This window comes from Ipomoea nil, unplaced genomic scaffold, assembly GCF_001879475.1.
Source record: "Ipomoea nil cultivar Tokyo-kokei standard unplaced genomic scaffold, Asagao_1.1 scaffold1026, whole genome shotgun sequence".
Lineage (NCBI taxonomy): Eukaryota > Viridiplantae > Streptophyta > Magnoliopsida > Solanales > Convolvulaceae > Ipomoea > Ipomoea nil.
In genome coordinates this window covers 3,253,676-3,281,310 of record NW_017617454.1, presented here as the reverse complement: position 1 = coordinate 3,281,310, position 27,635 = coordinate 3,253,676, and the positions used below count along the sequence as shown (strand labels likewise).

The window sequence follows — 27,635 nt, the reverse complement described above, 5'->3', positions numbered from 1 at the left end:
TTGTCTTTGTGATTCGAATCAAGAAGATTGGAGATGATTTGTCATTTGAAATATCGAATGCCTAACCTAATCCCAAATGATCAAGTATACAGAAACCCATTAAGTTATACCTAATAGGGCATGAATAATAACTCCAACACCAAATTATTCTAATATAATGAACTTATCAGAATAAATTGAACTTTCTGAACTTATTAAAGAATGGCTCAAGCATAAATAGTTAGACATTCTAAAGGGATAATGTATAAAAGAGTAAAAATCCATGCTTAAAATTTAAGCAATAGAATTTTTTTATTATATTGCATAATAAAAGCTTATGAATCAAAATCTTTTTTTAATGAGGTATGAAACAATTGATTAATGTAACACACTAAACCGCGGGTAGTGATGAACGGAAGAAGAGTAAAGTGGCAATGTGGTCCAAACCCAGCGTTCAAAAGTATGGAATGTGTAATAAATAGTGCATGCACTCTCTATCGGATTATAATTGCACTTTATAAACCATTAACACCAGCATTATATTACAATTACGTCATAATGTCCAAATTAACTTTTGTGCTCTTTTTAAAGATTCCCATTATCAAGAAATATGCTCTCAAAAAGTTAAATTCTCAACCCTAAAATCCTTCCAGACCCAAACTTCAGAGCATTTGAGAAGATGTAAATCACAATAACTCAATAGCTTAGCAGACATGGTCAAATGCCGGTACGCAGAGGGATCTGTCTACTACTCCACTTTGGACACTAATCGCACAAACATTGAAATATAATTCTTACACTGCCACTGCCGAAGTTTGACCCTTAGTCTCTTCTTCTAAATAGTACCTACTGAACCAATAAACTAAGCCCGTGCTGAGAAATCAAGGTTTGGAGGAATCGTAAAATGAAATCGAACATGCTAAACATGGCTGGGGTGGTTATTCAAGCTTTGAGAAAGTCAAAATCCAACATAAATTTCTCTGATATTTTGAGGTAGCTGACAGCAACAAATGTACTGTGTTTTTGACCTAATTCTTCGAGGTGGTCCAAACAACACATATCCTTATCCTCCTCTCCTAGGTCTAATCCGGATAATATCAACCAAATTATCCATTTACACTTCATTCTCTGCGCAGAAGAAGATTCCAATAATCTCCTGCTACCACCAGTGAGTCCTCACGAAATCAAGATTCCTATCAAAGTGGGGCCTTAGTCCCCTTCGACAAAGACATGATTGCGGAATTTGAAGATAAAAGAAACAGTAAAACACACAATCTATTTCGTACTTAGGATGTTTGATCTTGTCCATGCTAAGAAAGCTGTCATCAATTCTCACTATTGATTTCTTATCCCTACTCTGATCTTTTCTTGCCAACCTTTTCAGTAACCAACAACAAGTAGCTCAACTACTCAGCTCCACTCACTCACCCACGCTCACTATCATGTCAACATCACCTCCCTCCATCAACCCTAAAACCACCATGAATAGTGGTTGAAAGCTTAAATCTAATGGAATGTGTTGAATCTCAACATTGAGACTTAATCACAGAGTTCTTTGGTTATCTGATTCTCACATCTTTCTTAAAACCAACGGGCAACTATTGATAAGTAAGTGAAGGTAACCCATAACGCCACGATTCCATGGCAGAATGCTGAACTCGACCCTCCAGAATGCAATGGTAAAGATGAAGATATAGAGACAATGCAAAGAGAGTGAAAATGGCGGAATCACAGACAATTGGGGGGGATTGGATTTCTCCGGTGAGGTGAAGTACATCAACATGACGCCTAATCTACATCGATCCAACTCTAATAACTTAAACACGTACACACAGACACCATTCCATTCCTACAATTAAAGCACGACAAATTAAAGCGATGAACATCATAATCAGGTTTAGAGATGAATGGACCTTAGCTTCAAACTCAGCTAGCTAGCTCATTTCAAAGCCATTCTGGGGTGAGGGTGGCTGTGGCTTCACCTTCCTCGGGCGGCCCCGGGGCCTGCCGGTTTTGGAGAGGGTGAGTGTGGAAGGGCCGGGAGAAGGCTTGGGCTTCTTGGGGACTGGTGGCGCGTTGGGGTCTTTTCTTGGCCGGCCACGCCCACGCTTAGGGGGAACACCTGGGCCTGCCTTGATGTAATTGTTCTTCAAGAAAATCAGTTCACCGCTCTGCTTCATTCTGTCCAAGTGGAAAGTTAGCAGCTTTGAGTGAGCAGAAGGCAATTCTCCATACTTGGATTCTATGTATCTTGATATTGATGTCTTGTTTGATCCTTCTTCTTGGTTCAGTGCATCAATAGCTTCAATTATCATCTGAACAAACAAACAAAAAAAATCACCCACCAAAAAGCTGAATCAAAATTTATTCTTTTCCAGTTGAAATTTGAAAATTTTACAGATCTGAAAAAGAAAAAGCATTCTTGTTCACATGGCACATGAGAGCAGTTAAAGCTGAAACAGATAGAATTAGTTGTTGAGAAGACTGAGAAAGTGGTTTCTATCATTTTTTTTTTATCATTTAAAAAAAAAAAATCTTGAGGAGTGAAATCCATATTTCACTAGATTACAATTTAAAACCCTAATTACAGCAATTTAAGTTTTATCGAACACAAAATAGCAACACCAAGATTGAAACTTTTTTCTGTAAATTACACGAAAATTGAAGAAAATCGGTGAAAAAAAAAAAGAAGAAGATGAAATCTTGAAATGGGGTTCCAACAAAATCTCCTCAGCTTGCATATTTCATACCAAAAATGTCTATCTTTGAAAGAGAATAGAATAGTGGAAGATGATTCAGTGCATAGAGAGAGAGAGAGAGAGAGAGAGAGAGAGGATGGAAACAAGGAAAATGAAAGCTTAAGAGCAGTAAATTTAAGTTTGGGTGTGATATATATATATATATATATATATATATATATATATATATATATATATATATATATACCTCTGGGTATTCAGGGTGCGATGGAGGCTTGTTGACGCGTTCAGACGCCATGGAGAAACTTCCTGCGCGCAGAGAGAGAGAGAGAGAGGAGGAGGAAGACGAAGAAGGCTTTTGAGGAGTCCCCACAGAGAGAGGAGTGTCAGCTTGAAAAGTACAGCAAAAATTGATGTGCGAGTGGGAGATGGCTTATCTGAAAATTTTTTTAAAAAAAAAAAGGGGAAAAATGGACGGTTCAGAATTGCGGGAAGGCTTGCAAGGGGACGGTTGGTGATCGATCATTTTTGGTTCGCGAGGATTGATGACGTGGTGGACCACTTGGGCTCTGACCAGTGACCGCCAGCCTACAAAAGGAATCAAAATAGGCCAATTTGGTCTAATAGATTCCTTATAAAAATGAACGCCAATTAAGCTGGATTTTATCGCTGAAAGATGAGCAATTGCTAGATGACACGGAGTTTATGTGAAAAGAAAAGTTTTTTTTTTTTTTTTTTTTTTAAATTATGATTACCTGGGTTGCAAGTTTGTAACCTTGATAAAAGGCTGTTGCTGCTATGGCAATCTTTTGTACTTTTTTTTTTTTAGTTGATATTATATAACTCGCCACAATATAATTGTGTAGTTGATATTATATAGCTCTTGTTAACATATTACATATTTTTAAGAGAAAATGACACTTTTTACCCCTGAGTTATATACTTATAGCACTTTTTCCCCCTCAATTATTTAGGTAAGCACATTAGCCCCCTCAATTATTCTAAAAGTGGTGCTTTTTCCCCCCTGATATATTAAATTGACATTTATACCCTTAAAGTAAACATTTTATTTATTTTACTACTCCAACAAATTATTGCGTATACGTAGGGATGACCACGGTTTGATTTGAATTGAACCGGATACTAAAGCAATCGAATTAATAGTTTACGGTTATAATTCAGATCTAGAACCCAATATTTAAATGTCAATTTATTAAAATTATGTATCAAAAAATTGAATCTTGAACCGTGAACCGGCGGTTCCGGATCTGATTCGCGGTTTTGAACCGTCTTTATTTTAAAATTTTATTTTTTATTTTAAAATAGTCTAAATTCAACAATAAATGTATTTTATTTTTTTTTCGGAACATGAACCGTCCGTTCCGGTTCACGATTTTAATAAACTCTAAATATCGAATTTCGATTCTAAATTGTAATTGGAATATTTCGGTTTGGTTGCTATAGTGTTTGTTTAGTTTGAACCAAATTATGGTCATAATTTGTTGGAGTAAAAAATAAATTAAATATTTAGTTTAAGGGTAAATATGTCCATTTAACATTTCAGGGGTAAAAACAGCCACTTCAATAACTTAGGGGGAAAAAATGCTATAGGTATATAACTTAGGGGGAAAAAGTGCCATTTTCCCTATTTTTAATTAACCTAATATATATTTGTAAATAAATTCCAAATATATAATATATTAATTGCATGTATATATTAGGACATGATGAATCCTTATCCATGATATACCTATTGCATTCACATAATTAGAAGTTATAACCATTAAAATAAAACATTTCCTTAAAGGGAGCCACAAAAGTGCAATCTGAGCACAATGTGTTGTTCTATAAATAATTTGTTATTAACTTATAAATTAATGCATAATGTATTTGAATATTTATTATGACATATTACTCTATTAATTAATAATTAATATTGTGTTTAATAAATTATAAATGCATTGACATATTTTAAAACTATATAGATATAGAATTTATTATAGTATGCATTTATTAATTTATTATTATTAATTTTTAATTCAATTTAAAATTTGGAATAAGGTTCAAATTGGCCACTGAACGTAACCTGAAAATGCAATTAGGTTACTGAACGAACAAAAAGTGCAATTAGGCCACTGAACACTCCAAAAACGTGCAATTAGGCCAATGAACTCTCCAAACGTATGCAATTTCACCGGATAGCAGATTACCATCAATTTTAGCAGGTTACCTGCTTACGTGGCAGCTGAGTTGGCATTTTTAATAATTTTTAATAATTAATTTTATAAAAAATTGAAAAAAAAATAAATAAAAAATAAAATAAAGTCGTTTTTATTTTTTAAAATTTTTTTAAAATAAAAATTTATTATTAAAATTTATTAAAAATGATTTAAAATTATTAAAAATGTCAACTCAGCTACCACGTAAGCAGATAACCTGCTAAAATTGAGGGTAACCTGCTATTAGGTGAAATTGCACATTTTTGGAGTGTTCAGTGGCATAATTACACTTTTTTTCGTTCAGTGGCCTAATTGCATTTTCAGGTTACGTTCAGTGGCCAATTTGAACCTTATTCCTTAAAATTTTAACAATTTAGAAGACCCATGCCATGGCCTGCAAGACTGGGCCGGTTGGCTTTTTTTAGGCCTGCCAGAGTGGCAAGCTTTTTAGCCTACCCCACCAAATGGCGGGCTTTGACAAGCCTCACTTATTGACCCACTTTGACAACTCTACATCTAATATTAATTTTTTTTTTTTTTTTTTTTTGGTACACAGGAAGATCTCTTCTGTGTGGGAGGTCATGAGAACGAGCCTCAATGAAGGTATTATTGACTCTGTGTGCTTCATTAGATTAAGAAAATATATTTGAACAGATAGTACAATGTAATAAAGTTAGTAGCATTCAAAAAAAAAAAAATAAAAAAAAATAGAGCAGTGAAATTAGAGTAGTTAGAGTAATGAATGCGAGATTAGATCACTTTTACACTTTGATCGCATGGCTCTCACCAAACCTTTATCACTCGGAGTTGAAATTGTCCTTTGAAGCAAGCGATAACTCGGCTAGGGTTACAAGGTAAGATTTACCTCCAATCACAAGATTCTAAATTAGAGTTGTGGACTACCTTAATCACCTTTTTTTTTTTTTTGGGAAACACTACTCCAATCACAAGATTCTAAGTTCAATTTCTGACACAAGCCCAGAGCTGATTCACCTTATTATAGTCTTTTGTCAGCTAGCGTTACAAGGTAAGATTTATCTTGTGTATACCCTCAAATAGGGACTGAAGGTTTTTCTTATCACTCCAAAAAAAAAAAAAAAAAAAAAAAAAAAAAAAAAAAAAAAAAAAAAACTAATGGAGTAAAATAAAACAGTCCAAACTTTTAAGTCTGATACACTGTCTGCAATACATCTCCAATCAAGAGGAGTAAAATTTTCCTTCTCTTTTCTCTAATGGACACAGATGATGAAAGGAAAATATAAGAAAGTATAATATGTCAGTGTTTATTGTACTACAATTCCAACATAAATTGAAGGTAAGTGCAAGATTATAATCACAAAGGTAAATGGCAGAGCAATGGAAGAAGCAAAGATTCTTGGTGATTATGGGCGAGCCAATTACAATGGGTACTAAGATGGCATTTAGCTGTTACAAGAGAGCTAATAGGCTAAGGACACAAATACAGCCATCACCATTCGAACAAAAAGTCGCCTGAGAATACATCCGTTTTATCTTCTAGTCATAAGTATTTCATCAGAAGTAAATGGAAGAACTTGTTAACATCCAAGTAACTCGAATAGTAACAAATGTATTCTCTGCAACTTTTTGAAAATATACCTTTGAACAAACACCATACAAGCATATATTATCATCATGGACTAATATGAAAGTTTAAGTTCCATCATGATTCTTAATGTAAATATTAAGCTGCAACTTCACCAGCATAATCAGAATTGCATCAATAACAACCACTATAATCAAAAGTGAAACGAAACAAGCTATATATATATCACACCAAACCTTCAGTAAACTCCTTCATAGTAATATGGAAAGATTCCAGTTACGCATATTGAAAACCTTGTTCACAAAAACAACCATCCATTTGAATAATTGATTATATTCACTATAATCATCATGGTTATTGATATCTAAGCGAACTATCCTATCAGGCTGTCATGGTGCCATGCAATTTGCTTCTTATACAGATTCTCCCAAAAGGTTGATTCCCCAACCCCTACTGAGCATTTGAGATGATGTAAATCACAGTGACTCAATGGCTTTGCAGAGAACAAGGGATCTACCCACCCGAGTTTCGAAAATTGGTCTCTTCTTTCAAATACTGTCTACTGAACCATTGAGCTAAACCTGTGCGGACCGCTTCTTATACAGCTAATGAGTAAGATCACCGACCTCATTTAAGTACATTGTACACCAATGTGTATGGAACAATGGGTTGGGTAGGGCCATCTCTGAGGTAAATTTCACTATAAATCACATATTTTGATATTTATGAGTTTACCTAAGAGTAACTAGTTAAACAATCAGATCAAGTAGATTAACTTATGATTTGTTCTTCAAGGCAGACAGCTAGTCAAGCAATCTTGATTTTCTACTATAAGATATACAAAATTCCAAAACAAAAAGCAGTGGTTTTTGTTTATATTGATGACTATAAGGAATCTGAAAATAACAAAGAAAAGGAACCTATCCACAATGGTATATATATATATATATATATATATTTACTCATTGCATTTGCATATGAAGAGAATGATCTATCACCAACCTCATTCGTTTCGAGAAAACATCCAATTCTGCAACCCTTTGTTTCCGCCATCGCTCCTCAAAGCTCTCCACATTCCCCTGTTTAAAAGAGGCGTCAAGATTCGATTTTTCTCCGACAAGATCCTTCCTAAGCTCTTTCAGACACTCATCAAACACATCCACTACCACTTTCGCAGTGGCCTCCCCAACCCCACAATTAGGTTTAAGACCACTCAAATTCGCCATTTTTCCGACGACTATCCCATCATCATCATCGAACTCCACATTCACCTCTCTTAACTTCACATCCCCATCCAACCCAATCTCATCATTAGCCTTCTCGTTCGCGTTATTGTTAGAGTGATTGGAGGCCAAGACTGATGGCAATGAAGGCATGAAGCTGACTGCCACCCCGACCAAGCCCCCGGAATTTCTCGGCCCCTCGGCGCCGCTGCTATAACAAAACGGCGAGGTGGCGGCGAAATCCGGGTGCCAAAGGCGCTTGGAGATATCGTAGAGAGCCCGATCATGGGGGGAGAGAAGTGACCAATCATGGCCCTTGGCCAGGCGAGCGGAGATTACCCGGAACTTCTTACGGAGACGGCGGAGCTTCTCGGAGAGCTGGGACTTGGTATAGGGCTGCGACATAGTGCTGGAGAATCGAGTGTAGAAAACGTTGAGGTCCCGCGGGAAGGCGAGGCTCTCGGCGGCGCAATCGAGAAGGCCCTGGAGGAAACGGATCTCGTCGGATTCGGTCCATATCCGATGAAACTTGAAGGGAGGAGGGGCGGGTTCTTGGGTGTTACATCCGCCGTGCACGGCGGCGACGGCAGGGGGAGGAGAATCGGGGGCAGATGATGTGAAAGAGTTGGGTGGCGTTTTGCGTTTGATGGGGAGCTTGGAAGCAGTTGAAGATTTAAGGGTTTGGGTCGGGTCCATGGCTATGAAAAGCGGGGCAGGGTTGAACCATAACTACTGTACGAGGTGGTGTTAAGTTAATATTAATTGATTTGGTTTGGGTTGAGCGTTACTATCGGTTAGGGTTAAGACCCTGTAAGCCAGGAACCTTTCTTACCAAATTAATATTTCATCTTTGTTATATTTTAATATTTTTTACTTGTTATATTTGATGGTGCACTTTTTAATTATAAATTTCACTTATATTATAATGTTGGTTTCTAGTGGGATTCGAATATTCACATTCACGCTAGAACAATGTTAGGAATAATTGATTAAATCGACTGAACTAGTTCTATGTGACACAATATCCTCAATATTATACTTTTAACACTTTACCTTTGGGATTGAGCTACCTAGATAGGTATTAGTGGTATTAATTGACAATGCTATAAAATTGTTGTTACTTCTGTATGATGGCATAAGCCCAACAACAATGATGATCTCGAAGATATATTAATGGTCTATTCTATGAATTTAACCCGATATATTAATGATTCAGTCTATGAAATTAACCCCATCAAAGTAATTTTAGAAGATAATAAAGTTAAATATATATATTACAAATTAGATGATGATTATCCTGCATAATGCATAGTTTCCAACTAAACGATGGGACCGACTACATAGACTCTTTACCAGGCAAATCTATGTAATTGTCGAGACTTTCTGATTCCCGGTTAGGCTGACTGAAATATTCACATTTAAGACGGGAAAGCGGACTAGCTATTTCTCTGCCCGTTTAACTGAGTACGAAGCCCTGGACACACTTGTCTAATCACGTCCCGACTACCTTTTTCCCCTTTACGTCAAACGCTTGGCAATGCCTCTCTGACCGGCAACCTACATCCACCACGTGGGGAAAATGTCGGATCTTTGCAGTGGCGGATCCAGAAAATTATGTGAGTGGGGACTTATTTCAAATGACTTTAAAATTGTCAATGACAAAATATCAACCACCGATAATATGGTTCAAATATATTATAAATTATATATTATATTATAATAATAATACAATGTTTATGATAGACTACATGATAATTAGAGCGGAGTCAAAACTATCAACTATACTTGGGTAGAGTGAAATTCAAAAGCACGCACTTTGAAATGTTATAAAAATATAAAACATAATTAATTAGATAAAATAATATGAATAAAAAAGACATTATATTCATAAATACTTTAATTTTAACTTTCTTTTTACTAGATCAACTTTAAATTTTTATAAATTAATTTGAATAGGATCAGATAAAGTGTAATATTAACTTTAAATTTTTATAAATTAATTTGAATAGGATCAGATAAAGTGTAATATTAACTAAATAATTCATAAGACTTCAATAAAACATTTAATTTATTAAAATGTGGGAAGAGATGCTATTGATGGGATTCAAAGCCATGAAGTTTCATGTCATATTCAAGATCAATCCAATTGAGCATTTGCATTTCTTAGTGATATGTACGTATAAATATCTATTAAGGGAGTGGGGGGCAGCTGCCCCCACTGCCCCTATTGTAGATCCGTCAATAGATCTTTGGCATGTGTCTCCATACTCACCTATATAAGGCGCATTGATTACGTACTAATTGAGGGAGACTTTTGAAAGCTCACCAACCTAGACCTACCCGACTATGCTTCTATAATTCACAATCAAAGAAATACGCACTGACTTGGGCATTCGGGAGTTGAACACATCAATACCATTATTACCCAATTACCATAAAGAGGGATTATTTCCATACACATCAAACTCCCTTCCACTATAAATAGCCTGGTCATAGACAAAGAGGGGAATTAGATTGACGTACATTTTCATCAAGATCATTATCATTGAATTCTTTGAATATCTCTCTACATTCTATTCTAGAATCCTATAGAAATTAACCCTAGTTTGAGAGCTCTCTATACAAATTTACGTGTACAAAAGTTGTCGATATAAAAATGATTTGGTTTGATATAATCAAAAAAAGACTTGTTATTCTTCTCTTATGATTTTCACATAAAAATTTATATATCGATTTACGTTATCCAATTTATTATATTTTATATTTTTATATTTTTATATTTTTGGGTTCATGTTGACCCATCCCACATAAAAATAACAATATAAGGAGTATATTGATATATTTGCAAAATTTTAAAATTGCACCACTAAATTTTTAAAATGATAGTCAATATATATAAATTCAAAAATATAATTATTTAAATAAAAATCAAATCTATAAAATCATAATTCCCAAATGCACAAATCTCATCATGTTTTTCTCCACAATTCTTTTCAATTTCTCAATTCTCCTCCATTGTGAATATTGAAAGAACAAATATTAATTTATATGCAGCAAAAATGAATAAAGTACAAGCTCAAACTTTCAAGGTAATCCATTTTTTTTTTCTTATTAAATTGTGTACTTGCATAAGTGTTTCATTGTTTTTTTGTTTTTTGTTTTTTGTTTTTTTTTTTTGTGATTTTATTTCTAAATTATTGATATGTTAAAAGAATAAAAATAGTATCAAAAGATGCCAAAAGTAATAAAAAAAATATAATTGATTTTAAAAACTAGGTAATTACGTTTTACTTTACCTAGCATTATGTATTGAAAATAAACAAATAGAGTTATCATCGAGCTGACTTCAAATAGTGACAACAAACTTTCTTATAATCATGGTTGCAGTAGGCGCTAGGCGCTAGTCGGGCGGTCGGGCAGCGCCTAGCGCCTAGGCGGTCTAGGCGGCGCCTAGGCGGATTCTAGGCGGCGCTAGGCGGGCACCAAAAAAATTAAAAAAAATAGTTACAGACTTGTAGTTTGACAATTTTAATGAGGTTGTTTTCAACGTTCACTCAAATAACACATTTAAATAAATGAAATAATGATAATTTATAAGTCATAATGTCATAATAATATTAAAATCAATAATTAATGAAAGACGACATCGGTCAAAATCGGTCAAAAACGGTCAAAATTGGACGAAATCGGTCGACTCGGCCGAGTTGGCCGCCTTTAGGCCAAAACTCTAAGGCTCGGTGCCGCCTAGCGCCTAGGCGGCTAGGCGGCCGAGTTTTGCAACCTTGCTTATAATTCAATGAGCGCCTAAAAATTACTCAATAAAGTCCAAATTGCACCGGAAAGAATAACCAGAAATCATGTGCAATGATAACGAAACAACATCTTCCTATCCATATAAGTAGACCTAAACATAAAGATAATCGATCACGTATTGCCACAACACTTCATAGATCACAATGGCATTTAAAAGTGAGACTAGACAAATACTTTGTGGTGTGATGATATAACTGTTCCTTTGTATAAGTAAGATCTTAAATTCGTGTCTTATCTACTAAGGGTTGACATAATTTGTTGAGCAGGTAAAGAGAGATCACACGTGAAAATAATTCAATTATTTTAACATAAATTTAAACAATATATTCAATCAATATTATCACAATATTACATCATTGTGGGCGACATGATCATTTTAAACAAAATAAATTAAAATAATAAAATTGGGTATTCCTTATTTAATTGCACGTAACTACCAACCTTATTTAATTGCAACATAGTTGAGGAATTTTGGGAGTTTCCTAAAGGGAATCAAGGACATAAAGGTCCCCTTCGCAGGCCATGGTATTGACACACACAATTTCCTTTATCTCTTCTAAGTACAATATATTCTTCTTTCCAAAGTACAATATATTCTTGATTCCCCATCTTGGCGTTGCCTAATCATGCACGTATACTTGATATAGAAAGCGTATAGTAATGTAAGTGGTTTAGTAGGCCGTATGTAAGAGAAAAGATGAAAGTTCCAACCTTGATAACTATGTTATGGTAAAAAAAAAAAAATATTACAATTCTCATTAAGAGTAACTTTTAACTCTTGATTTATCACTAAGCTGACTTCACACAGTATACACTCACTCTTAAGATTTAATAGTGAGGACTTCACACAAACTTTATCAAATAAAGTTACTCAATAAAGTCCAAACTTTCTCAAACAAAGTTTTATTCAATAAAGTTCAAACTGCACCCTAGAAAAGGCCTAAAAATTACTCAATAAAATCCAAACTGCACCGCAGGGAATAACCAGAAATCATGTGCAACGATAATGAAGCAGCATCTTTCCATCCGTATAAGTAGACCTAAACATAGTTACTCAATAAAGTCCAAACTGCACCGCAGAGAATAACCATAAATCATGTTCAACAATAATAAAACAGCATCTTTTCATCCGTATAAATAGACCTAAACATAGTTACTCAATAAAGTCCAAACTGCACCGCAGAGAATAACCATAAATCATGTTCAACAATAATAAAACAGCATCTTTCCATCCGTATAAATAGACTTAAACATAGTTACTCAATAAAGTCCAAACTGCACCGCAAAGAATAATCGGAAATCATGTGCAAGGATAATGAAATAGTATCTTTCCAACCGTATAAATAGACCTAAACATAGTTACTCAATAAAGTCCAAACTACACCGCAAAAAATAATCAGAAATCATGTGCAACCATAATGAAGCAGCATCTTCCCATCCGTATAAGTATACCTAAACATAAATGTCATCGATCACTGCCACAGCACTTCACAAATCACAATGGCATTTCTAGCTAACATACCCGCTCAAGAACATTCATTGTTTCCCAGAAATCTTAGCAACCGTCTTATGTTATCTGCAAAAAACCCATGTAGCCAATCTGTTAGTCTTGGTCGTCCCCTGAAGATTCAGGCTAGCAAAGTTGCGAAAGCATCAGCTGAAACGAAGGTGGTGCCGGAAACCATGGCGCTCCCGGCAGCTTTCCGCTTCGAAGAATACATGGCAACCAAAGCTATAAAGGTTAACAAAGCACTAGACGAGGCGGCGCCGTTAAAGAAACCAATCAAGATTCACGAGGCGATGAGGTACTCACTTCTGGCCGGAGGAAAACGCGTCCGGCCAATCCTCTGCATCGCCTCGTGCGAGCTGGTCGGAGGGGACGAAGCGGCGGCGATCCCCATGGCCTGCGCGGTGGAGATGATCCACACCATGTCCCTCATCCACGACGACCTCCCCTGCATGGACAACGACGATCTCCGCCGCGGCAAGCCCACAAACCACAAGGTTTTCGGCGAAGAAATCGCCGTTCTCGCCGGGGACGCCCTCCTGTCCCTCGCGTTCGAACACACGGCGGCGAAAACGGCGGAGAAAGTGGCCTCACGCGGACTCCTCCGCGCCATCGCTGAGCTGGCGGCGGCGGTGGGGTCGGAAGGGCTGGTGGCGGGGCAGGTTGTGGACCTGAGCAGCGAGGGGAAGACGGTGGACTTAAAGGAGCTGGAGTACATTCATATCCACAAGACTTCAAAGCTTTTAGAGGCTTCAGTCGTGTGCGGCGCCATTATCGGCGGAGGGAGCGTGGTGGATGTGGAGAGGCTGAGGAGCTACGCGAGGTGCATTGGGCTTTTGTTTCAGGTGGTGGATGATATTCTTGACGTCACAAAGTCGTCGTCGGAGCTGGGGAAGACGGCCGGGAAGGATTTGAGCAGCGAGAAGGCGACGTACCCGAAGCTGATGGGAGTTGAGAAGGCCAGAAAATTTGCAGATGAGTTGGTGGAGAAGGCCATTAACAAGCTCAGCTACTTCGATGCTGCTAGAGCGGCACCACTGTATCATCTCGCCTACTATATTGCAAATAGGCAGAATTAACTTGAGGTCAAATAGCTATGGCATCTCTGTGTACTTTAGAAAGTATGTATGGAGTAATTAACTGTATTATGTTGGAACATAAGTATCATTTGCTCTCTTGTTAATATTATGATGGATCTTATATTATCTTATTTGAGATGAGTCTTGCATGTTTAAGTTGGATTAGTTTAGGATTTCACAATTTTCAAATGCAAGAGATTTACACTTTGCTATTGATTTTACTCACAAAATATTTCATTTTCTCGCCGAATTTTTGAAATTACTCTAAACTAATAGGATTATCTAACGAGATCAATAGCCATTTAACTAGCGTGTCTAAAAGTTTTTAAACTAATAGACTGATCAATACGGTCAATAGACTTGCCAACTAGCCCGGATAAAGTAAGCAAACACGGTTGAAAATCAACGGTATTATGTGACCGACTAACAAATTCCGCCTACGTAAACGAATACCGTTGAAAATCAACGATATTGTTACATCCCAAACTTGTAGGTATTCTATTTTTTAAATAGATATTATTAATGTTGAATTATTATTATTAACTATTTTTTTTAATTGATAATAATAACAAACATGTTTAAATAAAACAACACCACCAACAACAACAAAAATAACAATTAATAATAATAATAATAGTAATACATAGCCTGCATGGGTAGCTCAACTGGTCATAGAGGTGAAACTTTGGAAGAATGACCCAGCGGGAGTGTGGGAGCAACCTCTCAAAGTGAGGGAAAAGTTGTTGGTGGTTGACTTCTATTCTGAATTGTATTGAACATTTGATTTAATAAAAGCTGTTGGTTTTTGGGCCTAAGCCGCAGAAAAATAAGTAGAACAAATATAACTCAATGCTTTTGTACGTGGAAACCGAAAGGTGAAAACCACGGGCCTTTTTGGGCGGTGCCAAGCCTAAATTCACTATGTATTTTGTAGGTGTCTTTGTACATGTTGCATGGCTATTTTGTATATAGAAATATTGTGTTGGGGAAGAGCTATACTTTGCACATTGAGAGGGAGTCTTCTTCATGCATGGAAGAGTGTTGGAGTCTTCTCATATGGAGTCTTCTTCATGTGGTCTTTTTGCTTAGATGAGTGGAGAGTGGTTGTGGAATAGTGCATTCTCTTTGGGAGAGTGATGGAGCCTCCTTGGGAATGAAAGAATAGTGAGTGGTAGGATAGTACTTGGGAGAGTCCTCCCACATGTAGATGAATGAATGAGATCTCCTTTCCTTGTGCTCTTGAACCTTCTTTTATAGTGATATGAACCTGATGGTTTTTGGGTTTTCGGGCCCAAGGAGGTCCAACACAACCTTTCAGCTGGAGGATACACCTTTCACAGAAAGTCCGAATTTCAATGAAATGCGATGCTAATAATACTTTGTATTCCCTTTCTCGGTTCTCTTTCCTTTTTCTTTTCTTTTTTTCCCCTCCCTCTTACAAGGGTGGAGGAGCCCTTTTATAGTGGCCCCTCCCTCACTGACTTAAAGGCCCATAATGGCCGACTTCAAGGCTGCTTTCAAGGTGCCGAGCCGTTGAGTGACGTTACGGGGTCTACCAACGGCTCTTTCTAGCTTGTAACCGGCGGACCGAGTCCGGCCTTTAATGCCTCAACGGCTCCTCGTCTTAACTTCTTCGGAGGCTCCCTCAACGGCTCTCTGCACTGAGTCTTTCCCTGGGTTGGGCCCGGACCGACTCCTCGTCTCGGGCCCATGCTCAGGTTGGGTCGTCCTTCATAGCCCTGGCCTAGGCCTTCCATTTGGGCCTGGGCCGACTCCTGGACTCGGCCCACGCACTCTCCAGGCCCGCCTTGTGTCAGCCCATCCTTCTCTCTGGTCTTTCCTCTTTGGGCCCTCTTTTCTTGGGCCGGGGTTCTCACCCCATCAACTAGTCCCTCACTTTTCCGCACCCGGTCCACCAACCTGGGTTTGGAAAAGTAGTAACCGTCTCCTTATCCGGCTCACCGCATCCACGCCTTGAATGACTCATGAATAGCCCAGATTATCCGCTATCTCCCGGATCTCGCGGGACCGTTCGAATCTGCTCGACTTGGCCTGGCACCTATAAATGTCCTTAGCTGCTCTTCACCTTACTCACTAACTCCTCATGGGTCGCTCACCATTGAAAGGGAAACGAATTGACTTCGGGTCGCCCTGGCGCCCGTTGCCCTCAAAACGGACTCGGCCCGAAAGGGAGCCCAAGAAGAAGGCTCCTCGTCCAGCCCCCCAAAGATCTCCTGTTGGCGCTGCCTCTTCGGCTCTTCGTCCGCCGACTCCTGCTCGACGTGAAGCCGCTCCGTCTTCTCGCCCTTCTCCCCCTCCGGCGATCGCTCGAGTGACTTCCCCGGGTGGAACCGTCGTTGATGTACCTGTCCCGGAGCAACTGACCTTCCGTATGACCTTCTCCATCCCTCTGGACGACCTGGATGGTCCAATTACGGGGCTGATGAACGAGGAAGATTACGTCCGCTACCAGGAGACGCACCCGGACGATGAAGAACTGATCGTGCCACCACTCATGCCGGCCTTCTGGGACTTGCTTTGCCCATCCCCTCCTGGACCATCGGGAGGGTTCTTTGGGAGCGACTCCTCTACGCCGGGCGAGTGATCACGTAGGCCGGGGTTGGCCTTATATTCTAGGGGGGTAGTCTTCTAGGAGCATTTGCTTACTCTCGCTGTAATAAGCTCCATGTAACCTACACCTCCTCTTATTATAATAAAACACCCTTTGCATTCTGCTTCTTCTTTCGTATTGTTAGTGCACTCGTCCGCCTGAATGGTTGAGGAGTCGGCCATCATGTCGAGTCCTCCCTTCGTTTGACACCTGTGAGGCATTCCGCCTCCCAGGGTGAGTCAGGCTTTTCAGTCTAGCGTGCGAATCTCGCCCTTCCCGAGCTAATTTGATGGGATTAAACTCTGACAGAGATTCGCACCGCCCATACGTCAGTTATGATTCCCTCCGTGATTTGCGCCTGGGTTATCGACCCCTCGAGGCTCTATATAAGGGCTCTTGGTGGTTCTATGTTTCTCATCATTCCTCATTTCAAAACTTCAAGCCATGAGCTTCAGAGACGGTGATCGCCGCTGGTCTATTCGCAACAAGGAGCACGCCCGGCTGGAGGAGCTCCGGCAGAAAAGGGCGGCTAATGGAGGGCACCTGGTGGGCGACTCCACCTCTGACCCTATCGTGGTGCCTCCCGACATGCTTGACCTGATGATCGTAGAGCCGGATGACGCCGAGATGGAACCTGTGGTGGAGGACCCGGAACCGGAGGAGGACATAGAGTGGGAGGCTCCTCCGCTTTTTGGCATAGCTATGTCGCCGAGTGCTCTGGAAAGGCCCCTGCGGATGATAGTCGATGGGAAGCCCGCAGTGTATCTGGATGAACTGCCCGAGCCCGAGCCTGAGCCGAGTCCTTTGCCCTTCTGTCCCCACTACTTCCTGGAGGGTCCGCAGCCGGTGCGTCATGCGGAGGAGAAAGAAGCTCAGCCCTAGGCCCGTCTTTTCCTTGTAATGTGTGTGTGGCCGAGTCCTCGGCCTTGTACTCCCTGTTTCATGGAATAAAATCATGTTTTTATGTTCGACTCTTGGTTTCGCATGTCTTTTGGCCGACCCCCGATTATCATGACCGGCTCTTAGAATTTGTCCGACTGATCCCCTTAGGCGAGGGACTCGCCGAATCCATCGGCCGACCTCGCGACCAGAAACTTGTCCGGGCCCTTCAGTTGGCCGGACCCAGCCGGGTCTTTTCTAGAAACTTCCAGCATGATCTTGGTGGGCCCCCATGGCTTCGGCCTTGATGGGCTTTCGGCTTAGCAGGCCGGGTCACAGCTATCCAGCCTCGGTCTAGGGTAGACGCGCCGCTTGCAGGCTAGCCCTAGACCTGAACCGTCGCCCCGTCTATCGAGGCATTAAATGCGGCGTCCTTTCGATGTCTTGTCGCCTCCGATTCCTCCACTGAGGAGGCGCCGCGTGGCGGCTTCCCGGGCTTCCCCTTTCCTTTAAATGGCTCATCTCCTCTATTCTTCTTCTTCAAGTTTCCTCCCAAGCTTATTTGCTCTTTCATCGTCTTCCCAGCCTCAACTCAGATCTGTAAGTAATGTCTTCCTCCTCTTATTCTTCTTCCACCCGCCGTCAGTCTTTTGACAATCCGGCGGGGACCTCGCTGTCGTCCTCTTCTTCTTCCTCCGTTTTCCGCCGTTTGGAAATGCCGGCAGGCTTCCAAGCGGTGTCTTCTTCTTCTTTTCTAACCCCTCCTTCCTCTGGGGCGGCCACTCCGATGAGCCCAGCCCCACTAACCACGGTGGCGGCTCTGCCGGACGGCGTCGAACGACCGCGAAGCAAATTCGACTCGATAGTCAGGCCGTCCGGTCTCCCGTCGAGTGCCACGGCAGCGGACCTTGATATGGCCCGTTTTTTGCTTGGCCCTTCGGCCCTGGTTGTCGCGGCGGAGGGTCGGCCCATCCATAACCCGCCGGAGGGTTTTGTGGGCATTCACCTGCATTCGGTCGCATTCGGCTTCCGAGTGCCTCCTCACCCATTTCTTTCACTTCTTTTCCGGCACTATAACCTGGTCCCGGGCCAGTTAGTGCCCAATTCGCACCGCCTTCTTACCAGCTTCATTAACCTCTGCCATTGGTGGCAGTGCGAGCCGGATCTAGACTTGTTCCGGTTCCTCTTTACCGTGAACAAAGTCGGCTCTCACTCGCCTGGCTTCGTTCAAGTCGCCGCCCGTCCGGGGCGGCAACTTTTCGAGGGGTTATCCGACTCGATCAAAGAGTGGAAGCCTCTTTACTTTTTCGTCCGGCCCCGCTCTTCTTCCTTCTCTTTTCCGACCCTGTGGCCGGCAACTCTTTTCAAGCCTTGCTCTCGGCGTGCCGTCTTTACGGAAGATGCTGTCCAGGGCGGCGAGTTCTTGAAGAGCCTGGGGCCGTACTCGGTCAAGTATTGGTCCCGGGTCCGGGCCATGGCCAAGCATGGCCTCATGCCGGAGGGCGCGGCCACCATAGGTAGCGTCTTTTTTTTTTTTTTTTTTTTTACCCCGTTCTCAACTCACTCCTACTTCTTTATTTTTTATTTTAACCCGAAGCGCTCACGACTATGCGGTTTTCTTGCAGGTCCGTACGATTCTGACTCCTCCAGCTCCGACGAGGCCGTTGCACCGACTCCAGAGATGGCGGACAGAGCTGAAAAGATGAGGCGTCGCTTGACGCAGCGTTCCACCGGTGCCGCCGCCGCTTCTTCCTCTCAGCCGTCGCACATGAAGGCCCTTTAGCGTGGGTAAGAAGGCGCGGCACATGACCGGGTCCCGTACCCCTAAAACTTGCATATTAGCTTGGTAGCTCAGTAGGTGTTCTCGCGGGTCGCCCGACCCGTCGAACGTGGCTTGCTCCGGGAACTTGAAGTCGCCTGGTATCTTGAAGGCCATGATCTCGGCCGAGAAGGGTAACGCGGTCAGCAGCGTTCGGCCAGGGGCCTTGGCTTTTCCTTCCACCTGTTCTTTTAGGTTTCGTACTTCCTGGGCTAAATTTGCCACCTCGATCCTCTCTTGGGTGCGGTTTCCTGTCGATTCCGTGCTCTCGCCGACCTCTGACTCGACAGGTCGATCATGGTCGTGGGCGGGCTGCTCTAAGCGGCGAGCCACCGTCCGGGCTTTCCTTGCACGGTTACGCTCACGCGCACTCTGTCGACCGTGAGTTTCTAACGGGGCGCGAAGGGGTTCTCTTCGTCCCAGCCGTTCTCTCGCCGACCGTCGTTCAACATCCGGACCAAACCGAGAATGAACGGACTGGACTGGTTGACTCTCAGCCCGGCGGGTGGATTGTCGATTGTCTGGCCTTCGCGACGGTTGGGGGTCTCGTTGCGGTATCCGAGTAGTGGATTGCTCCCGTATTCCCCGGCTCGCCTCGGCGAAAGCGCGTCCAATCGCTTGTAGCTGATCCGGGGTGAGCTGCACCGCGGCTGGTTGTGGATTTATCCGCGGAGTCGACGGCGGTGTCGCGTCGTTTTCTCGGCTTCGGGCGTTTCTTCGATTCAGCTGATCTCTTAGGTCGGCTCCTAGCCCATTATCGTGTTGACTCAACTGCTCTTGGCTTCCTGTCATGGTAAAGCCTTTCGATTTCTCGCAACTAGGGCTCTTCTCGACGTTCTCTTGGACTCGCTTTGCTCAGAAGGCACGCGACTCTTTGTTTCGATCCCCACAGACGGCGCCAGTGATGGTTTTTGGGTTTTCGGGCCCAAGGAGGTCCAACACAACCTTTCAGCTGGAGGATACACCTTTCACAGAAAGTCCGAATTTCAATGAAATGCGATGCTAATAATACTTTGTATTCCCTTTCTCGGTTCTCTTTCCTTTTTCTTTTCTTTTTTTCCCCTCCCTCTTACAAGGGTGGAGGAGCCCTTTTATAGTGGCCCCTCCCTCACTGACTTAAAGGCCCATAATGGCCGACTTCAAGGCTGCTTTCAAGGTGCCGAGCCGTTGAGTGACGTTACGGGGTCTACCAACGGCTCTTTCTAGCTTGTAACCGGCGGACCGAGTCCGGCCTTTAATGCCTCAACGGCTCCTCGTCTTAACTTCTTCGGAGGCTCCCTCAACGGCTCTCTGCACTGAGTCTTTCCCTGGGTTGGGCCCGGACCGACTCCTCGTCTCCGGCCCATACTCAGGTTGGGTCGTCCTTCATAGCCCTGGCCTAGGCCTTCCATTTGGGCCTGGGCCGACTCCTGGACTCGGCCCACGCACTCTCCAGGCCCGCCTTGTGTCAGCCCATCCTTCTCTCTGGTCTTTCCTCTTTGGGCCCTCTTTTCTTGGGTCGGGGTTCTCACCCCATCAGAACCGTTAGGTGGTCAAATGAGGTAGTCAATAGGCCATAATAAGCCATTATTGATAGTAGAGGGGAATAATGGGTTGAGAGGTTATAATAGGAGGTTTAATTGATAAAGAGGCTAACGGCTAGTTTAGGCCGACCTTCTACCTGTGTCAACCTCCGGGTCAAGCCGACCCCTCGGTTTGGCTCATATCTATTCTTGGGCTTCTCTTCTTCTTCTGGGCTTGATCTCTTTTCTTCTTGGGCACCGAGCCCACGGGGTTCACACTCCATCAAAAGTTATGTTTTTCCTTTAAAAAAAAAAATACATACACACGTACATACATTATATTTCTCTTATAAATTGAATTTTGTCCCATGATCGATCATGTATTGTATTTTTTAAATAACAATAATAGTTTCTCTGATTCCTAATGTTATTGCTTATTTTGAGTTAGTTTTTGATTTAGGGGGTGTTTGGTAAATATTATAGCTGGTAGCCGATTGAGTTAGTGTGTTTGACTAGTTGATATCATTAGTTGATTGTTGAAAAGTGTTTGGTAAAATAGCTGATAGTTGATTACATGCGAAATGATTTTCTCAAAATGTTGATCGAAATTAGCTGTTAGCAGCTTTGAGCATCTTTTTTAATTTTAGTATTTTGGAATAATAAATTGTTACAAAAAGCTAATTAATCAAACACTCATATTGCTTGTTTAACCAAATCAAACAGCTAATAGTAGTTAAATAATTTAACATTGGCTAATAAGCTAGCTATGTTACCAAACAGGGCAATCTTTTAGGTTTGAAAATAAGTTCCATCACATATAAATTGATTTCATTGATCAATATAATGTGTCAATTAATAATTAACATTTAACATGCATAACATGATTGAACATTGACCTGTTTACATTTATGATCCAATTAAATTCACAACTCAATTACACATATAAGTCCGATTTGAATGAATTAATGTTTGGAACATTACATGTATATCCGGGTCCAGTGCCCAAAATCAAATGCACATTGTGGGGTGTTTGGTTCGGATTTGCAGAAATTTGTACACAAACAATTATGGAGAGTTCACATGTGCAAATATAATCTGGATCACCAACATCTACCTCGCTCATCATGGCTACAGCTTTCAGCCATTAATGCATGCACTCATTTTGACTTAAAAATAAGAATGATAATTGGGTGGTCGATATGAGTTGGCTAGAGCGATTATGTTTAATATCCCAATCTTCACAAAATAAAGATGATATATTAGTTATGAGGCAGGAGGAGCAGTATAATGTACCTCCAAAATCTGTAACATATTTGGTTGGGACCCCAAAAGGTTACAGAAATAAAGAAGCATGTGTGAGGAATGCTTTTAAGGTTCAATATGATGTTTGAACAGAAAATTTAAATGCAGAAATGTGGTGCACATGGGTAGAACATGCTTCCCTTGCCCACACCTGAAGATCCCATAGGCATGGTCTACCTCAATGCCATCAAATGCTAGAATGATACCTGTCCACCTCACTTCAAAATCTTCTTAATCATTGCTTCATTTTTTTTCACCTTACAAGGAAAAAACTGTTTTCCTATAGAACTGCAATCATGGATATCTCTGCTTCAACCAGATAGTCAAAGAACTTTGTGGTTAAGCGTGTTTTAATTACAGCAGTCACAATTAAGATGGTGATCAACTGAAAAGTAAGCATAGTGCAGCGCTAAGATCTGAAGAAACCTGCAGTTGCAGACCACAATGAAGAACTGAACAGGTTATTAATAGCTAATCGACTCAATTAAGAAACCCAACAAAGGGCTACAAGAAGGAACTGAGTAGGTGCCTCATAGTTGAGTGATTCGAGGGACAATTGTTTAATTCCCTAGTAAATTAAACACGGGGTGAAGAGAGTCATATCAAAGTCAAATATTTCTAAGTAAAAGTAAGCATGATTAGTTGCAGTTGATTAAAACATATGGGCCAAAGCTTGATGTGTGTTAATGGACAATGTGGATAAAGTTTGGTAAAAATGGTGATGGCTGACCAACTGATTAAAATCCACATTTGAATCTTTTGCACCAATTGGGGCCGTCACTAACTGGACTCACACTCACTTATAATGCAACTCTTCTCTGCCCCTCTTTTACTTTTCCTACTTATTAATTAATTACACTTCCACTTGGAATATTCCTATTTCCTTTTTATACGCTACTAACTACTAACTTCTTCCATTCTCATTTCTTTGACTATTTTATACCATATATTATAAATAAATCTTCGACCTTAACAAAATTAACTCATCTTTTTCTAAGTCTTCTATGTGGGACTCTTCCACCGTCATTAACATAATTATTATGTTTGAATATTTGTTTTTATAGTATTAGAAAGATTTTGTGTGACGAATTTTGATCAAAAATGTATTAGCGAGAATCAAACTAGTGACTTTTTGGTACGAGAATATACGTCACCTACTTGATCCAACTATTCAAGACTTGTTTGAAAATTTGTTATTATCAGTGTTGTAAAAATCTCGCCTAGGCGCCGACCGCCCGCCTAGCGTATCACCATAATCGATGGTCTAGGCAGCCGGCAGGCTAGACCGCATACGCCTCTTAGGCACCGACTAGGCCTTCTAGACACCTATTAGACTGCCTAGTCGGCCGATTAGCTATTATTTTTTTAATGGGTTATTTCATTCAAAACCACATCATTTGAGCGGAATAATCCTAAATTGTTCAAACTTGAGATGTTTTTAGATTAATATTTAATATTTTAGTATTAACTATTAAAGTATTAAATTGTTTATAATTATTAGTCCTAAAAACATTAAAAAAATTTTAAACATATCTTGAAAAAATAAAAAATAAAATAAAAAAAAATACACGGACGCTTAAACGTCGATTAATCGCCCCCTAGGCGCTAGGTGCTCCACGAACGATAAAGGAGCGCCTATCGATTTTTTCAATCATGGTTATTATAACTAGATGTGATCTCAATTTTGTTCCGGTTTTGAACCAATAGTTCACAATTATATTATTGGAGGAACCGAAACCTTGTAGGAAAGGTTCAGTTCCAATTTTTCGATTTGTCGTTCGTACTAAATTTTTTCTCAAATTCCAATTTATAATTTTCTATTTTTGAAATTATCCAAATTCAACTTTTAAAGAGTTTTTTTTTTTTATCTAAAATAATTTTTAAATCAAATATTTAGAACATTAAGTTAAAGAAATACAAAATATATTTTTTAAAGGAAAATAAAAAATGATTTCACTTAAGTTTAAATCAAATATTTAGAGTACTTTTAATTTTTTTTTAAAATACTTTATTTGACCGGTACTCCGGTTACAACACTTCTGCCGGCCGGTTATTTGTTCGGCGTATTAATAAGTGTTGAATAATTGGAATTTCATATTAAATATGTGGGATTTAATCGATTAGAGTAATTAGTGAAGGAAATAGGATTATTATATATTATATATTATATATTATATATATATTTATAAATCCCAATTTCATTTTCATTGTGTTTGGGGCGGCAGAATATAACACAAAATATCTACGTATTTAGCCACACAGAAAGTGACTAATATCCCCCCTTTCCTTTTTCCTTTTTCTCGGATTCCCAGTCTATGGTTATAAACCTTGAAAACAACCTAATCCAAGCAAATACAAGAAAAATATCATAATGTAAGGATGTTATTATGATTCTAAATAAGAATTCGCGAGGCAATGACCTAGTAATCTAGTGGCATGAAATAGCTCTTCAAAATGAAAGATCGCAGAGTTCAAATTGATCAGTAGGTTGAGAAAGTAATTATGCACAGAATTTACGAAAAGCTAGAAATTAATAAGAAGATGGATTGTACATACATTACATGTTTTTATTGACTTCACAGCAAACATAAACGTTCTCCTATTAACTTACTCTCCATGCCATTGAATCATAAATAATTATTATTTTTTTCTTTTTAAGTTGAGATTATAGCACACTTAGGCAGGAGAGCAAAAGGGAGAAATCCTAAGCCAAATAAGGTAAACGACCCAAATCAAACCACTCCTTCAAAAGGGTAAAAAAAAAAAAAAAAAAAAAAAAAACAAAGAAATTCTAAAAAGGATGACTTTTAGATTGAAGTAAAAAAAAAAAAAAAAAGTAAAAAGACAGGATTTGACTCATTTTTGGTCCGTCCCTTTCTCTGTCTCTCACTTCCACCAAACCAACCAACTCAGCACATCACTACCGTCACCGGGGTGCCGAGTTCTCCGAGCTGACTCATGCGTTGTTCACGAGTTGACTCGCTACGGATCGCCGCCGCCGCCGCCGTTGAGCTGCCAGGCCGACGTGGCAATGAGCGACCTGGTGTGCCACCCTAGCATGAGACACCCGTCGTTCTCCTCCACTCTATAGCCGTCACCGCCGGCGAACAGCGCCAGGAGCATACTCGCCTGCTTGTAGGCGTTTGAACCGAGATGAACCGGTTCGAACCCGGCCGATTTCATCCTGGTTCTCCACTGGCTCAGAGTCTCGTGGCGCTCGATCCGGTCCGGCCCCTCGCACGCCACCACGTTGCAGATCTGCCGCCCTAAGTAGAGCTCCGACATCACCAGGTCCTGGCTGTTGGGCTGAGTCAACCCGGAGCTCTCCAGCGAGTCAAACATGGTGGAATAGTAATGCAAGGCTTCATTAAACCGGTCCAGAAACACGCCGCCATTGTGATTCGCTTCCTGCTCCACAATCGTCACAATCTTAGGCCGCATACCTTTGATCGAATCCAACACTTTCTCTATCCCGCCGCCGCGGCCCAGCAACCTATGAAGCTCGAAAACGGAGTTCACGGCCACCGCCTCCACGTGGCGGGGCCGAATATCCAGTATCGACGCGTCCAAATCGGCTAACGAGTTAGCCACGAAGCCGCGGAACTCGAACTCCACGCCGATAGTTTCCGCCAGCTGAGCCAGCTTCCACCCGACTTCCTGCAGCGCGTCGGAGTTATCCGGCTGGGGAGGGCCTATCCCGGTGAGCCGAAAGGCCGGCGGGCCGCCGGGTCGGAGAGCCAAAGCTTGCATAAGAGCCGGCCACTGCATCCCTTGCTTCAAGCTGAAGTCGATGACGTGGACTCGGCTGCAATCCGTGAAGGCTTCGAGGATGGCTTGGTTAGCCGTGAAGTGAGCGAATTTCAGGTAGGGGCATGTTTCGTAAAAGTGCATCTGGAGAACGTCGGTGTAGGAGGATTCCAGGGTGTCTTGAGGGTAGATTTTGTAAATCCGGCGAGCCAAGGCTTCGGCGAAGTAAGTCGCCACTTTTCTCATCGCGCCGGCTTGGGAGACGGCTAGGATTCCGATGTGTTTGACTAGGGCGTCGGCTAGCTTGAAGTTTTCCTGGTGGACGGCCTCGGCGCAAGCCATCAGCGCATGGACAAGCCTAACGCCGGCTTCTTGAGAATCCACCAGCATCACCGATCGAGGAGTCTCTGTAGCCGCCGCTCCGCCGCCAATTTCTCCGCCGCTAAAATCAGATCCGGCTGAGGATTTCTGTCGTTTATAAGACTCCGAAGACGAGGATTCTTTCCCCTTGCTGAAAATAGCGCCGCCTGGAATAGCCCTCAAATCATCGTCGGAAATCCTCCTACTACCATTTCCGTTGTGCTTATTGCCGGAAAAGCTGATAATATTGGAAGATTCGCCGGTGAGCACGGCGCTGCAGGAAGACTGCGGGGAAGAAGAGGAGGCGTTGAGCTCGGAGAGCATGCTCTGGATCCAGCCGGTGAGATCAGAAGGGTTGTAGTGAACCGTAGAAGTCGAAAGATGGGAAATCCCATCCTCCATGGCCATCTCCAGCTGCTCAAGCTTCTCAGCCACGTCCGCCATATCCGAAGTCTTCACCTTGTAGCCCAACACCGCCAGTAGCTCATCCATTCCGGCATCCGGCGGGTGTTCTTCCCAAATCTTGCCTTTACCCATTGACGAGCTCGCCGCCTTGGGTCGATCGCGTTCCCTCTTCATTCTGCTCTGTGATTTCAAAAAGTCGAGAAATTTACTGCGGATTTCTGCTCAACAAAGCCAGATCATTTCATGTGAGTTCCCAAGCTTTTCAATTTCTGGGTTTTTGCATCAATTTCAGATTCGGGGGTTACTTTATCATTTGGTTACTATTATTATTTTCTCTAGTTTCTGTGGATTCGAGAAAAAAAAAAGAGTGCTCGTGAAGAAGGCGCGAGCTCCAAGAAAGCAGAGAGAGAGAAAGGATACGGAGGACTTGAGGAGATAAGGAAGAGAAACCAACCAAAATAATAGGGTTTTGTGGCCTTTTTTTTTTTTTTTTTTTTTAATTTTTTTAATTTTTTATTACTATTTTCTCTTATTTATTTATTTATGCCATTGAAATTCTTCTGAAATCCCAATTTCCAAAACAGTAAATTCAATCACTATTTTTCACTAACTTAATAATACCCCATGTGCTACCCTCAATAATTAGAATTATTTGTCAGTATCTTGATAGCTTAGTTAGTCACAAAGGTAAAATTTAAAAATAATAATTTGAAGTTAAATTTTACCAGTGACAGTGTGAGAGTAATTTCTCAAAGTAAATGATTCTTTGTACCCAGTAAGCCAAGGTTTAACATATTCAATTAAATTACTATGATTTATATAATTTCAAATGCAGGTCGAACAGAGTGTAATTTTTAAAATTGAGAATTTAGTCTTTTGGAAACAATAATATGGAGCATTTCTTTTAAGACTTTCAGAAAAAAAACT

At 41.0% G+C, this 27,635-nt stretch overlaps 5 protein-coding genes across 5 annotated transcripts; 2 read left to right on the top strand and 3 right to left on the bottom strand.

Moving 5' to 3' along the window:
• Positions 1-1,699: 1,699 nt before the first annotated feature.
• LOC109180353 (HMG-Y-related protein A-like) lies at positions 1,700-3,101 on the bottom strand. The gene is made up of 2 exons (XM_019329880.1): positions 2,926-3,101; positions 1,700-2,294 (listed from the first exon to the last, which is right to left on the bottom strand). The coding sequence occupies exons 1-2, from the start codon at positions 2,974-2,976 to the stop codon at positions 1,914-1,916; spliced, it is 432 nt and encodes a 143-aa protein (XP_019185425.1). The 5' UTR covers positions 2,977-3,101; the 3' UTR covers positions 1,700-1,913.
• Positions 3,102-6,416: 3,315 nt separating this feature from the next.
• LOC109180351 (probable transcription factor At5g28040) lies at positions 6,417-8,473 on the bottom strand. Its single transcript, XM_019329878.1, has 2 exons — positions 7,464-8,473; positions 6,417-6,492 (listed from the first exon to the last, which is right to left on the bottom strand). The coding sequence occupies exons 1-2, from the start codon at positions 8,378-8,380 to the stop codon at positions 6,417-6,419; spliced, it is 993 nt and encodes a 330-aa protein (XP_019185423.1). The 5' UTR covers positions 8,381-8,473.
• A 4,502-nt stretch (positions 8,474-12,975) lies between these two features.
• On the top strand, positions 12,976-14,168 carry LOC109180350 (heterodimeric geranylgeranyl pyrophosphate synthase large subunit 1, chloroplastic-like). Its single transcript, XM_019329876.1, has one exon. The coding sequence runs from the start codon at positions 12,998-13,000 to the stop codon at positions 14,081-14,083; it is 1,086 nt and encodes a 361-aa protein (XP_019185421.1). The 5' UTR covers positions 12,976-12,997; the 3' UTR covers positions 14,084-14,168.
• A 2,019-nt stretch (positions 14,169-16,187) lies between these two features.
• Positions 16,188-16,688, top strand: LOC109180254 (lysine-rich arabinogalactan protein 18-like). The gene has a single exon (XM_019329744.1). It carries the CDS (start codon positions 16,188-16,190, stop codon positions 16,686-16,688), a length of 501 nt encoding a protein of 166 aa, XP_019185289.1.
• Positions 16,689-24,726: 8,038 nt separating this feature from the next.
• Positions 24,727-27,170, bottom strand: LOC109180345 (DELLA protein GAI-like). The gene has a single exon (XM_019329872.1). The coding sequence runs from the start codon at positions 26,880-26,882 to the stop codon at positions 25,179-25,181; it is 1,704 nt and encodes a 567-aa protein (XP_019185417.1). The 5' UTR covers positions 26,883-27,170; the 3' UTR covers positions 24,727-25,178.
• Positions 27,171-27,635: the final 465 nt, after the last annotated feature.